This window comes from Tympanuchus pallidicinctus, unplaced genomic scaffold (assembly GCF_026119805.1).
Source record: "Tympanuchus pallidicinctus isolate F22 unplaced genomic scaffold, pur_lepc_1.0 scaffold55, whole genome shotgun sequence".
NCBI classification, from domain to species: domain Eukaryota; kingdom Metazoa; phylum Chordata; class Aves; order Galliformes; family Phasianidae; genus Tympanuchus; species Tympanuchus pallidicinctus.
The window spans coordinates 266,605-281,355 of record NW_026294775.1 but is presented as its reverse complement, the minus strand read 5'-3'; the positions used below and the strand labels follow the sequence as shown (position 1 = coordinate 281,355).

Genomic DNA, 14,751 nt, shown 5'->3' with positions numbered 1-14,751 from the left:
ACAAATACCTATATAATTACAAATATATTTGTTTCATGAACAAACCACTGTATAGAAATAAATTACCCATATCCTCTTTTTTCCTCTTTTAAGTGATTTCTAACTTGTACACTGTAATACTAGAATGTGATGGGAAGTATGACAATAACAGCAGGGTGGCAAAGTCTTCTACTGCAGCAAAAGAGGACAAGCCCAAATGCAGCAGCCACAGACACAGAAACAAAGGAAGAAAATTTGCTTACATTTGGGAGGCTTCAGGTAGGCAGGGATCTCCAGTGAGATATCCTCACCTCCACTGTCAGCCCTTAAAATGAGGTTGTGGAAGGGGGTGGATCCTGGCTTTAATCCTTCTGTTCACTCAGGTGTACTGCATGCAACTGAGCAACCCTGGGTTGGCCCTGTCTTCGTACCAGGTGCTCAATCACTGTTTCAAGCCTTGACTTAGCATTTCCTATGTAACTATGTAAACCACAGCGATACTCTTATGTTTTTTACTCACCAGTATCACCGTGGATTAATTTACGTATTGATTTCTGTCCATCTTGAAAAAATTCAGCAATACACTCAAAACGGTTCAAAGGGTTGAACCACTCTTGGGCTGAGATTCTCAGTCTGCTGGTCAATGTGTAAGTGCTCCCATTTGATGTGGAAATCTCATCTGTTCCCACTCCTTCTGTCCTCTTGTTGCCATTCACCTTCCAGACTAAACTGAGGTGATCAGGGTAGAAACCGGAAGCCAGGCATACCAGAGTGGCCTTATTCTTCTGTTGAATCTCCTGCTTTGACGGTGAAAAGATGGCCACAGTCGGTGGTATGATTTCACTCTTCTTCCCTGAAACAGTAATGTAGAAAGTAGCATAGCTCAAAGGCTTCATTATTCTTCTCAGCAACCCCTTTTAACTATGAATTTTTTGGGCTGTGCAACTGGCCTTTTAATAAATTCCTAGTAGACAGATAATTATCTGTAATACAGATATGCACAAGTGCAAAAATCATTAGTTATACAGCAATATACAAGCTCTATCAACAGAAACGCAGTACTATTTGCATTTCTCTTGTCTCTATTAGAACAGAACAGTTGATAAGAAACTGAGCAAACGTATTGGCAGAAAAGTACAGAGTAGGCCTGTATTTGTGATGTTGTACTAGGAGACAAAATTCATAAGCATCTTCAGCTGACTGTGGCACATTCCTGAAGTTATAGTAGGATATGGTGGTTATTGCTATTTTCAAAATTTTACTTCTATGTGATACCTTACTTGTTGCTCAAGGTACGATATGATCTGAAAGGAAAGAATTATTCATTCTCACTGTCTGAATCACTTCAGGTACATAATCTAAAACTGAGTAGGACAACTTCATCTTTAGTTCTTAACTAACTATCCTATTTTAAGACAACGAAATATTGCTTTATTATTCAGGTTATGCTCAGAATAAGAAAACCTTGTGTAAGACTTTTGAAATAAAATGCATATACACTCACAAGAAAAAAACATTTCATGTCCTAGATGATCCATGTCCTTATATGTATACATCTACAGTCAAAAAGGAGAAAGGAGCTAAAAGGCTACAGTAAGATGTTACTTAGTAAGCAGTAAACCTAAAATCAACCTTTTAATATTTTTGTTATGTTTCATATATATTTCTCTAGAGGTCCTTTTTTATTATTATTATTTTTTTTAATTCTTATCTAGCATGACAAATCTACCGGGTCTGCAGAACACACATGGAAAGAGAAATCCATGAAGAGAATTATGGACTAAGATTTTGTACTTTTTCTATGTGATGGAATTATATATTGTGGATGCTTTTCACAATCGTTTCCTCTTTTCTAGAGTGGACACATATAAATAAAAAGAGTTTTATGTCTTGCACAGATCTTGACCCCAAAAAGCCTCTGTATTTTCTTTCAACTGTTAGCCTTAATCATGATTGTCAGTGTTTACTCCACAAAGAGCCTTGAGCCCATACATATGAGTTCATACAGGCCTCAGAAGAGGTATAGGCATTTACAGTGATGTGTCTTCATAGTCAACTCACTAGAAAGTTTTGAACTCGTCTACTTACATTCCAACTAGCACAAATTAAGGTTGATTAGTTTTACTTCCAGTACCTGGTTTTGTCTTTGTTGTTTATTTTAGCTCTTAATGTATCTCTAGTATAACATCAGTGTGGTGGTCAATGAGTGAAGACATGGAAACAGATGAAGAAAAGAAAACACAAAGTAATAGTGAGGGAGGTTTAAAAACAAGCAAACAACAACAAAACAAAAAAGGAAAGCTGTGAAAAAGGCTTGCAGAGAGAATCAAAGTAAAAAGAATTAAAAAGAAAAAAAACAACCAAACATAACCAACGAATTAACGTATTTAAAGTGGAATAAGGAGACTGATGCAAGTAAGAATAGCGGCAATCATAAAACATGTTGTCAAAAGCCCATTCTGTTCTGATCATCCACGTTGGTCATATAAGATCGCTGTTGCAATGCTTCACCACTCTCATGCATAAATGCATGTAAGCCCTGCCTTATACTCTTCACTCATCCCAGAGAAAACGTATCGCAGTTCTTCCATTCCATTTTCATCATACTAAGATCACTTTCATGATTTCTTGTTATCTTTAACCCATACTTTCATCTGAAAATAATCTATGTGTATACTATATATCATTAAGGGAAATTTTCAATTGACCTTTACGTTAAGCACTTGGGCAAAATCACAGCAGCTTGTGCGTAACTTTGACTACGATATCAACTCCAAATATAACTGCAGTTAAAAAACAAAGCTGAACTTCATCAGACTACAACCCACAAAGTCCTTGTGTTGCCCTTATCAGTCACTAAGTTCCTTAAAATGGGAATATTCAAAGGAACGTATTCTGGTGTGTATTTCTACAGTTTGCTATCGGAGCTTGCAGTGGCAGATGGAAAAAGTAGTTTTGCTCTGGGATTCCAAAATGCTCAACTGATCAGATAAGCTGTGTTAAATTCTTTTCTGCAACAGGAGAAGGCTGAAAAAGTAGATGGAGAAAAACAGAAGGAATACAGGAGAATAGGGCACTTTCTCTGCTCAGAAAAGCGAGAGAAAGAGAACACAGACTTTTTAAAAATCCTTTTAAAAAGGAACAGTGAAAAAGAAAGATAAATGGAGTGATTGTCCCAGTGCAACTTCAAGCAGCCTGCTTGACATCTATGGTGAGAAAAACAAAGTACCAGAAATCTGCTCCTTCCCTGCCATATTCAGCAGCCACAAGAATATGAATAGTGAGTATGATCATACCTCCTAAATGTTGCTTTTGATTGATAAACAGTGAGACAGAAGAGCTCACAAAACATGCAGACCAAAGAGGGATCTGTTTCCTTGGACAATGGGAGCAGAGTTATTTTTTTCACTTCTTCCATCATGAAGCTTTCAGTCAGGGAAGACAGAGCAGCACAAGTCAAAGCTAAAATGGATCTTAAAATTAGTGTCTGCAAACCCAATGCTTCCACATCCATCTTCCTTTTTTTATTTTTTATTTTTATTTTTTATTTATTTATTTATTTTTTCTTTCCTAATAAACAATCTATAAAGCATCTGTCCTGTCCTTGTGGATGGGGGAAAAATTACCATTATTCTGTTGTTAGTTAAGAAGTTCTTAACAATACTACAATATTACATATACTACAGAGATCTGACTTTTGACTTACCTAGTACTGTGAGTTTTGTCCCAGTACCAAAGAACAATCTTTCATTAGTCACACTATTTTGCAGCTGCATTAAAACCTCTCTACTACTGTCCATTCTCTGAACAAAGCTTCTGCAGTAACCCTCCCTCATGTGGTAGACAATGAAACACAAAACACATGAATTTATGGTCTCCTAGGAAATACAGGAAAGGTCTGTAAAGGAACAGCAACTGCATGTCTGTCTAATCTGGTGAGACAAGTCCCAGAAATTCCTCTTCAGAGCTTTCTGATTCAGGCATAGGTGAATCAATTTGTGCATCTTTCAAAAATTCTTCACAGGACACTTAAGAACATGCAGTATTAGAACATACTCCTCATAAAGAGAAGGCAGATTTATTTCCTTATTTTCAGCTGAAAGGACTCAATTCCTTATTTCCCCATCTCCTTTCTATGTCATGAATAGCCTTTTCTTGTAAAATAAGTGTTTTGGGTTTTTTTAGCATACAAGGTAGTTCATAGTGTCAACAGTCAGTGATGGATCAGTGCATCGTTTTTCATCAGCACCTCAGATTCACACTGTATTTAAAAAAAAATAATAATTAATTGATCACCTTCAATTGAGGCCTCCATTTTTTCATATGGAGAAAGAATTTTATCACTTGAAAGTTTTTTTGCTCTGCAATGAAGGGCCTGTTATAAAAGCATCAGTTCTTCTAATCCCAGGAATAACAGTAATGAGAAGAAGAGAACACCATCACTGGCAACCCTGCCTGCAACAGGGGGGATGGAACTTGACGATCCATAAGGTCGCTTCCAAGCCAAGTCATTCTACGATTCTATCATCTATCAGTCTTAGAAACATGTTTGTTTTTTTCTGGATTTGGAAGGAGTCCAAATCCTGACCTATGACCCAGAAATAAATGTACTCCAAGAGTTATTGTAATTTGAAAATAGTCTTAGGTGATAGGTGATATTAATCAGCTTTTTATCATCTATTCTGAAACAGTATGATTCCTATTCCAAACTGACTTTCTAGCACAATCCTGACAAACTTGTTGTACAGAAAGAATCTTGCCATGCTTTGAACAGCTGTTTCCTAGAACAACTGATTGTTAAACAGCTGCATAGAAGTGTTAGTATTGCCTGTGATAAAGCTGAGTACTTTTTGCTTCTGTTTTGTTAGCTGAAAACTAGTAGGTATATGTCTCTCCCAGTTATCTGATTTAACATGTGTTAGTTTACCCCCATAAGATCTAAAGTACTTTGTTTTTAGAGTCTTGATTTTCTTCTTGAGACCTCTCCTAAATGTAACTGTATCTCAGGTAGCCTTTCAGTGTTATCTCCACAATAACCTGGAAGCACAGTTACACTTTTCAAGAGCAGTGATTTTTGCAGATGTTGATTTATAAAGAATATTGATGACACGCATATATTTTTCAACCCATTCTCAACCTAATTTGTTTGACAGACTGCTCTTTATTACAGAAAATGTTTTCTTTCAGTTATTCAAAGTGAAAAGTGTGTCCTTACCTAGAATAGAACTTAACCTAGCCTCCAAAATAGACAGGGCAGCTAGTACATCAGTAAAACATCAGTTTAATAAAGAAGAAGAGAATGCTAAAGTGAAATAATCTGATGATAATACCCAGGATTTTAAGTGATTTGAAAGAAAAAAGAAAATCTTCTTACCGATCACTGTAAGTTTGGTGCCACCACCAAAAATCATGTTACTGTCACTATGACATACTTTTGTATCATAAGTTAAGAGAAAAAGTGCACTGCAAGGGAGGTTAGTAAGCAGAAGCTTAAATAGTGTTTGCCATATCTGGAAACTTAATCTCTATCTAAATGACCACGGCCGAGCAATAGCTTGAAATCTCATTGTAACATCTGTAGCATTTATAAGAGCATTTTTTCAGAGTTCACTTGTATTTTTGTCTATATTTCGTTCTTAGAGAGAGGTTCTGAAAAAACTATTCGCCATGTTCTCCTCACTGATATCATGTGCTGTTCTCATTTTGTAGACATAAACTGTATAGAGTTGTTCAAAGTGGTGTAAAGGGGGTCAATGTCTAGAAATATAATTACTCCATAACTACAGCTTCCATATTGTCAGGCTTATACTCTAAACATTGAGAATGTTTTATTTCTTCAACTTGTGAAATTTAATAATCAAATTGTTTTGTGGTGGTCACAGCCGCACACCTTTTCATTTAGTTGCTTTTCCTTTGTGATGGTGAATTAAGGCAAACCCATTTTTTTTCCCCTTCAGCCACCCGAGAGTCTTACAGGATTCCATTCAATTTTCTGATAGGTTGAAAGTAATTCACACAAGAACCGTCCAGAAGAATCACTTGGCTGGTCTCAGACAAATCCTTTATCATCACTAGGAAAAATTGCAATGAGGTATCATGGAGAAGGATTTAAGAAAAACACTGCCTTGACAGGCATGAGTCATTCTGTGAATGCTGGAGACTTACTTGCAAGAGAAAGCCCTAACAACCTTTTTCTATATTGCTTCTGAAAGATAAATGCTACATTTCAGATTCTTCTGTCACATTAATAAAAAGCCATTTTGAGGGTAGCAGCAAACATTATTGCACCAGAAAGAAATCGTTTGCTTCACATACTGTGGTAGATTTAGATGCATCTGCAGTCAGTCTGATGTGCTGAAAATTATTTCAAGGTCATCAGTATCCGCTGTCTCGCTTTCCAGACATGATAGGCTTGCAGCTCTCAGACAATGAAGGTTTGTTCAAACATACTGTGTCTGTCAAGAGAAATCAAGACAGAACATGTCCACCGTGCTGTAGAATGCTCTCCAGTTGTCTTTGCACTCTCTCCCATGTGACTTATGCAACTACAGGTTTTTGTAAAGACCTCCTGGGAAATGCATCATTGTGGATCCCCCTGTCCCCACAACGGTACAGTCTCGTACAAAAACAATTCCACCTGTGTCTCCACTCTCATTTTGTCATCCAGTCACCATAAAAATTTTCTGTGGAAACCACAGGCCACTTCCTTCCTCTGCACTGCTCTGTCTGTGATAGTCCAAATATCTCCTGCTGTACACATTACCCATTAATACATCATGCCAACAGTTCTTCCTTTAGACAAAAATGATTCTTTGTTACGATTACCTAGTTTTATTTGCACTTATTTTTCACTATGCAATTTCACGGCAATAGTCATGGTGCTTTCATCCCCACTTTTCTGCTTCAGGATGATAACAGAACTTAAGCCTTCTGCAATTATTTTACATTGAAAGTGATTTGCTTACTACAGACTGGCGTTTCCCTTTATAGCCTTGCCAGACTGTGGATAGCTTCTTCAATCGCTATTGTACTTGCCATTTGCTCTTAAAGGGATGGAAGTAGGATGCTGGGCAATTAGCTTGTGTTCTCTGTCTGCCTGTTGCAGGAAGCAGAAATACAGTCTTCTGCAGGTTGCTTATGACTGAGGAAAAAGCTTAATCTATTAGCAAGAGCTTGCCTTCATTTTGGAGACTAAAAGGGGAGGGGACTTCCAGTGACAGGTTATAAGGTACTTTCATATTTCTTTCTTAAACATAACTAAATGAAGACACAAAACTGCATTTTTTCCCCCATACCCAGTTAGCCCAGGTATGATGAAAGATCTGTGTGAGACTGTGCAGACTGGCAGATACTGAGGCAATACATTGAAAGAAAGGTGCATGCAATATTTAGATGTTCAGCCCATCCAGACCTTGTCTTCTATCCAGGTATAGCATGAATAAGCACCTGCAGTTCGTGTTGCTGCGTAATGGCTTCACTTGAAACTATTTTGATAATCAGTCAGCAGAAGATACACTCCTTTGAAATGAGGTAATTATCCTGGGAAGAAGTCACAGATTGCTTTCTTTTAATTTATCCTGCTCAGCTAGGAAGAGCTGTTATAGCCTCAGGGAAGATGAAACATTTAGGATCAACACAGAAATCTACAAAAGGTTATTTCAAATACTGGACAGGCAATAGGTGTCTCTGCAATACCCTCTTTTCTACGGCAGCAAAACAGTATGCTTAACTCACTGATTTTAAAAATAATTGAGAACTTTTTTTTTTTTTTTTTTAATTTAGATGTAATTATTTTTAAAAATGCACTTAGGGTTTTTTCTTTTTATGTCCAAATTACGACACTAAAGGGATGTTACTTGCCTTCATTGAGTCAAAACTTTCTCTTACATCAGTAGCATTTGTTCCAAGTCTAAAACCTTCCTACTTAAATCCCTTTATGGATCTCACTGTTAGTAGCACACTCTCTTAAGCATGGTGTCTTTTGTGTAAAAGCATGCAAACCACTTCCTCTATATTAATTTTAAGGAGAAATTCTATGTGATGCTCATATCACACAGATGAGCACTATCACATAGATGGGCACTTTCACATGGTAATATCCAAGAAGTGCCAGCAGACAGCAGTCTTGTCCCATTTTAGAGTTCATATATAGTCCATCTAGGCATTTTAGGCTATAATTTAAATTTAAAATGATAGGGAGAGAGCGAAGGAAAGGTCATCCCTTCTTTTTAGTTTTCATATGTCTGATAGAAAGCTTCATGGGCCAAGACGTGTAAAGCTTCAGCCAAGAGGCAAAGGTGAGAGTTTGTGAACAAGAGATGTTTAGGGCCATGTTTTCTAACAATAGTATCACATTAGTGCAGAAATTTCTACAGAAAAGTAATGATCTCATTGATTATATCAGTCTTGGATTCATTTCTAGCTTACATGAAATGCAAGATAAAGAGAAACCAGGTTTTTAGTCCAAATTTAGTATCCTGTGTCAGCATTTCTCAAAGGCCCTGGCAGCTTAAGAGAGGACATCTGCTTTTCCAGAGTTGTTTCTGCTTGCAGGAAGCACACTGATCCTCTCCTAATGGTATTCTGTCCCCATGCACTCCACCTTAAGACCTTCTTCCCCTCAGGCTCTAGCCCTGAGCTTACCAATTTCTTGGGTTATAACTGTTACTAGCATCTTACTATCAATAAGTTCTTCTTCATCCACCTTTTTTCTGTTGTTATATACATTCCAGCCTCGTTTGAATAAGGCTATACACTATCTCCTTGATTCAGTATGCCAACCAAAATATGGACTCTGAGAGTCCCCACAGTAGCATATAGATTGTACCTTAATACCAGTAATAGCCTGACAGTATGTATTTAAAACAGATACGATTTACATGTAGGCATTCCAACCTGTGATCAAGGTCATTAATTTAACAGGTAGCTGACATGGAAATTCATCTGATCATGGATCTGGAGAGTATTCCTGAAAATACTCATCTGCAGTCTTCACGATTCCCCTGGTCTGTTGAGATTCCAAAGAGTTTGTCCCATCTGGGGGTGCCAAACCCTTGGTTACCCCAAACAGTTAACAAGAAAATTCTCCAAATCAAATGATAGTTCACAAAGCTGACACTGGTTTATTACAATGCTGGGTGCTTGGGGTTCTTTCTAGAAACCATGCACACCCCAGAGCTACATCCCTTCAAAATTGTAATTGTATTGTCCATCATAGAACTTCTGCTTTATAGAAACATAAGGTAACATTTAAATCACATTAGCATTTTTCAGTGAAGAATGCACTAAAAACAGTAGATATAGAATGTGTGTTTATATGCAGGTTTTGTTTGTTTGTTCTTAAAAAAGGGGCAGAAGTTATACAAACCCAAATTTATTTGTGAATGGATTGGCTCCCTTGCTCCTTTGTCCTCCTTACACAGACATAGGTCTGTGTAAAGAGAGGCTGAGGTAGAATGTTCTGTGTTCATGTTTATGGAGTTCTCATAGGAAGAATTTCACAGTGAGAGTCTGGAGAAGTGTAAGTCTTGTGGAAGGTGACTCTTATTTCCCTGGGGCAACACAAGGCTGAGTCTAAATGATGGTGATCTCTGAAATAGTTACCTTTCCTCAGTGCTGACATACTGGAATTGGAGCAGCTGTTCTGGGTACTGTAGAGCTTACTTCAAAAATATGTGCATTTATATGCTTCTATAGCTATGTGCACATATATATTTATGAATGTATGGACATGTAGTAACATAGTCTTTCTTCAGAGGTGGTATAAGCAACATTCCCTAGAGGCATTCAAGGCAAGGCTAGATGTAGCTCTGAGCAGCCTGGTCTAGTGGTTGGCACCCAGCACGTGGCATGGGGGTTAAAACTAGACGGTCATTATGATCCTTTTCAACCCAGGCCATTCTATGATTCTATGATCATATGTGTTTAACATATGAATACTTATACAATTTTCACAAAGTTCCCACCTTTTCCATACATAGTAAATCTAACACTGCACCTGTTATTCAAGGAGTCTTTCAGTTGGCTCACAGATGGAACTTATATTGGAACCTGCTTGTCTTGTAGATATCTCTTAGACAATTCTTTGTCTCTTAGATTGCTCTTTAGTGCCTCCCCCAATGTCTATACAAAAGGGCCTATTCTTATCTGTCTGGAGCATCAAGGAATCTATTATTTGAATACTGAATTGCTTAAGTCTTTTGGTATCTGTTCCAGGGCAGCAAAATGTAGTAGAATATTGGCAGGAAGGCTCCATCTTTACTGACCAGCATCTGGTATTTGAGGGCCAACCTGATAAAATAGGAGACACTGCTTTCGGAGCAGTCCTCATACATAGAATCGTAGAATCATTAAGGTTGGAAAAGACCATTTTCATTTTAGTTTGCATACATCTGCCACAATATTGTTAAGCTTGCTAGTGTTCATTGATAGGCAGCCCTGCAGTTGGTTTAGATAACTGGAAGAGCTGTATCTTAGTACCACGTAAATAAGTTCTGTTCAATCTTTGTACCAAGAAAATAAGGATTGTTCTCTTAATCTTTGTACCAAGTAAATAACGAGACCTCTGTTAAGTTTTTGTACCAAGTAGACAAGGAAGTTCTGCTTGGAGTCAGTTACTGAATGTGTAAATAACTCTGGGAAAAACTCTGCGTAAATAATATACCTCTGGGAAAACCTCTGCATACGTAACACAAGTAATGTATGTTAGCTGAAGATCTTTTGTGCAAAGTATGTATGATAGGAGCTCAACCTCCATGCATCCGGTATTGAAAATAAATACCTGCTTTCTAACACACCAACTTCATGGTGAGAATTTCATGGTACACTGATACATGGTATTACTCTGTATGTCCATCATGCACGTGTAACTTACCACAACTGTGTCTATGCACTTGTAGACCATGGTAAAGATTGTACTCACGCCATTTTAAGCCAATTTTTAGCATATCACTTCTATTTAGCTATATTTCATCATCTTTTGTTCAGTCATAGAATCATAGAATGATTTAGTTCTTCAAGTTTGTAAGGAACATAGAAGGTCATATAGTCCAAATCCCTGTCGATGAATAGGGACATCCACAGGTAGATCAGGTTGCACAGAGTCTGGCCCAGCCTAGCCATAAATGGTTCCACGCGTGGGGTTCCCATCATATCTCTAGTCAATTTGTGCCAGTGCCTCACTACTCCCATTGTAAAAAACTTCCTTTATAACCAATGTAAATTCACCCTCATTACGTATGAAGTCCTCTCACAACTTTGGGTAGCCCTACTTCTATTGAGTTCTTGAGGTAAGGACAATCATTTCAGACACAGTGAATAGCAGTATTTGACTCACTGATGATATTCACAGCATCATGAGAGTGTATATACAAGCCAGCCTCCAAAGTAATTATGACATAAACATAGAGATATTTCTATTAACAGTACTAGTAAGCATGGAACTATTCTCGTAACCGTAACAGGTGAGATTCACAGTTTCTCCAGTTCTTTTGAGGGCATCTTCAGGCCAGAAGGAATATCACTATACTGATTGATGGTGTATACAACAACCTAGAGTCCGGGCTCCATTCCCTGACTTTGCCCTTGTTTTCTCTCTGCTCTTCTCCTGCCCCTCTCCAATCGGTCTCATGTTTTACAGAGACTCTGTCTCTCCTTCAGGCAGGGTGAGGATTTTGTGTAAGTGCTTAATGCTCTTGCTGCATTGTGTGATCACTCATAGCACAGAAGTAAGTGGCAGCATCCTTGGATGTCACATTCTTGATAGTCATAATGGAGAGATTGTTCTTGTCCCTGCTGATCTCAAACTTGGCTTCGCTGTAACCTTCCTCATAAGAATTCTGATGCCACCGAGAAGTGCTGGCTATTAACTTTAGACTATTTCTTGAAGGCTGCTGGTACCACAGGATGTAGGCAGGCCTGCCAGAGCAGGTGCGGTCCACACTCTCTCCAGCTCTCTTGAGGGCATATTCTGGCCTCTGTGTGACAGTGTGTCCCACTCCAGAGCCTGAAGGAGCGAGAGAGAGAAAATGAGAAAAGTAAAGACAGTGGCCTCACAAGCTCTTCACTTGCACCTGCCCCACATGGCCAATAAGAAAGCCAAACAGCGCAGATGGATCTGCAGTTTCTCACCAGGTAGAAGAGCAAGCAAAATGGTCAGCATGACGAGGAGCAGCTGTCCCAGAAGAGAATGAGGGAGGAGAGAGAGGCTGGAGAGATTGATACCCCTCGCCTTGTTCAGATTTTCCCATCAGCCTGGGCGGAGGACAGAGAAGACACGTTTCACATCGGAAAATGTTGTTGATGAGCCATTAAAAGCAAAAGCAAGCGTTTGTGTGGCTGTGAGATTTGTCTGTCTTTGGCCCGCCTGCCAGAGAAGCAGAGATCTGAGCTGATGACAAAAAGGTGGGAGTGTTTTCAGACCAAAACATTTTGACTGGATGTTGCTCTGACCGTCATTTCAACTTTGTGCATGTCTGGGCCTATCAGCCACGGACCCAAACAGAGATTTTTTAGCTTATGTTCAGCAGTGGCTTGAATTCAGGACAGCCTTCCCAAGTTCATTATTCCACTAAATTTACACACACATTGTTCCGCTCTGGAGAGGCGCTCGTAATACATGAAAAACAATTACACCTCATAACTCAAGACTTCTGCCAGACAGAAGCAAAAGATAATTGAGGCAAAAAATTGTGCTCCGTTTGATTAAGGTCTGTTGTGCCAGACCTGTTAAAAAGCCTTCCTTCTGACAAAAAACAGACCTTAGCTCCTGGACAGTCAAGCTATTTCAGAGACTCAATGGGAAAGGAAAGAGTCTGTGGAGACCACCAGAACTTATTCTGTGATTACTCTCTGTTGCGGAACTCTGAGTCAAGGCAAAACCATGCGTGTGCTGCTGGGCAAAACAGTCTTCTACTGTCAGACCCAGGAGAGTTTCTCTCTTGTTCCAAGATGAGCACTTTTATTCAGAGTAACTTTTCTGTCTCAGGAAGGAGAAAAAGGTTGTTCAAAGGACAGACATGGAAGACACAATGTGAGAGCTAAGGTGTTTCTGTTGTGACTTGTGTAACATTGCTGCCTACTGGAAAGAAGGTGGATACACAGCCCGGAGCCAGACCACAGATCACAGGTACCAGCGGCTGGAGAAACAAGAGTGAACTTACTGACTTCCTCCTGTGCCTGTGTGAGTGTCCATGTGAATGTAATCACTTCCAGGTGATTGTGGGGGCACGTGAGACCAGGTACAAGTAAATGCAGAGAGTAGAATCGAGGGGCAGTTAATGAGCAGGCTGTGAGTCACAACACAGCTGTGGAAACAATACCAACTGTGCATGAACACGTATGTAGTTTATTTCAGAACAGGCATCTTATGCAGTTGGATTTCACAGTACATCACAAGGACTTGGCTTGGTGGTTTCTTGCTACTGCAGTGGAAATAAGCCACTACTTTAAGGACCATGAGTGGGACAGGGATGCTGCATTAGAACTCTTACCAAGGAAGACACTGGGAGGACTTTGTGTGTGAGAGACCTGACATTCTTTGTGCAGGTATGAAACATTCCATCAGGAAGAATTCATGCAGTAATTAAAATTACATTCACATCCTGCTTGTTCCTCCTTCTACTCTTTTGTCTTCAAACTAGGAATGCTTCAGACTTAGCTCAAAATCAAAGAGAACGCTGAGAATGTGCGAGAAGAAAGATCACAGGGTTGTCAGAAATGTACACACAACTCGTCCAAGGATGGAAGGGGAAAAATGAAAGGACAGAGATTGCCTTACAGGTTATCAGGCTGCAGCACAGACATAGGTTTGAGGCATATACAGATAGATGTAGCATGTATAAAACTGATGCTTCATGCAGAAGAAATCTGGACTGTGTAAGCGATTTCTGAATAAAAGGATCAATTTCTGAATAAAAATATATCTATATTTTCCTGGAACGTGATTTCATATAAGGTCACATTCTACTATATCCCACCTCTCTATTTCTACTGAGATCTTGTTCTCTTCAGTTCCGGATATTAGAACAACCTTTCCAGGCACAGTGAGTATCATTGTATGTCTGGATTTGATTGACAAGCTTTAAGAACTGTCATGACTGATAGAGGATGAACTGCTGATCAGAAAAGAGGAATTCAGCAATGAAACGGAACCTGCTTGACCTCTCTTGGACCAGCTCCTCAGCAGCCTATGTTTTGTGAGTAGCCACTTGACCTACATACCATGATCCTGTGCTGAAGCTACTCCCTTCTGAGGAAAGGTACTGAAGAGGAGTTTTTGTACAGAAAGCAAGTGACTTTGAAGTGTTGTGTCCAAACTTGAGGCACAGAAATAGGTAGCTGAATGGTTCTTCTTCACAGACACGATATCTAAACGAAAGTATTCTTGGCTTATCCGCTTAGCTTCATATCCAGTGTGAAAATCACCCTTATTTTCCTGATTTGCTCCATTGGAATAATAGATTAATTGCAGCCCTTTTCCTGGCTGCTGCAGATACCAGGACATATAATAGTGATTGTCATTTTGACTGCATCCCAGGGTAGCACTCTCATCTTCTTTCAGTACCAGACTTGAGTTTTGTGTAATCTTAGCTCCTGAGAGACAAAGCAGAAGGAACACAGTTAGAAAGCAGACTGCATTCTCCCCCCAGCAGAACAGGCATGATGTCTCAGCTGATGCCTTACTTGCTCCAAAGAAGCACAAGACCAAGTACCAAAATGTCCTCGTTGTCATTTCTGACTCAGAAAGCAGAGAGCATGCCTCGGTAAGGAACT

At 39.1% G+C, this 14,751-nt stretch overlaps 1 protein-coding gene and 2 gene segments (V, D, J or C); all 3 read right to left on the bottom strand.

Annotated features, from left to right (window-relative positions):
• The window catches only part of LOC128091911 (M1-specific T cell receptor beta chain-like), a 71,588-nt gene that overhangs the window by 18,047 nt on the left and 38,790 nt on the right, over positions 1-14,751 (bottom strand). The window lies entirely within an intron of this gene.
• Positions 1-14,751, bottom strand: part of LOC128091910 (T cell receptor beta constant 1-like) — a 54,491-nt gene that overhangs the window by 3,578 nt on the left and 36,162 nt on the right. Inside the window, 2 exon segments of the C gene segment in view lie at positions 500-832; positions 3,686-3,738. Of these exon segments, the coding sequence occupies positions 500-832; positions 3,686-3,738 (386 nt within the window).
• Positions 11,464-12,454, bottom strand: LOC128091914 (T cell receptor beta variable 20-1-like). The segment is given in 2 exon segments: positions 11,464-11,983; positions 12,109-12,454. Coding segments are annotated over 2 exon segments (351 nt in total).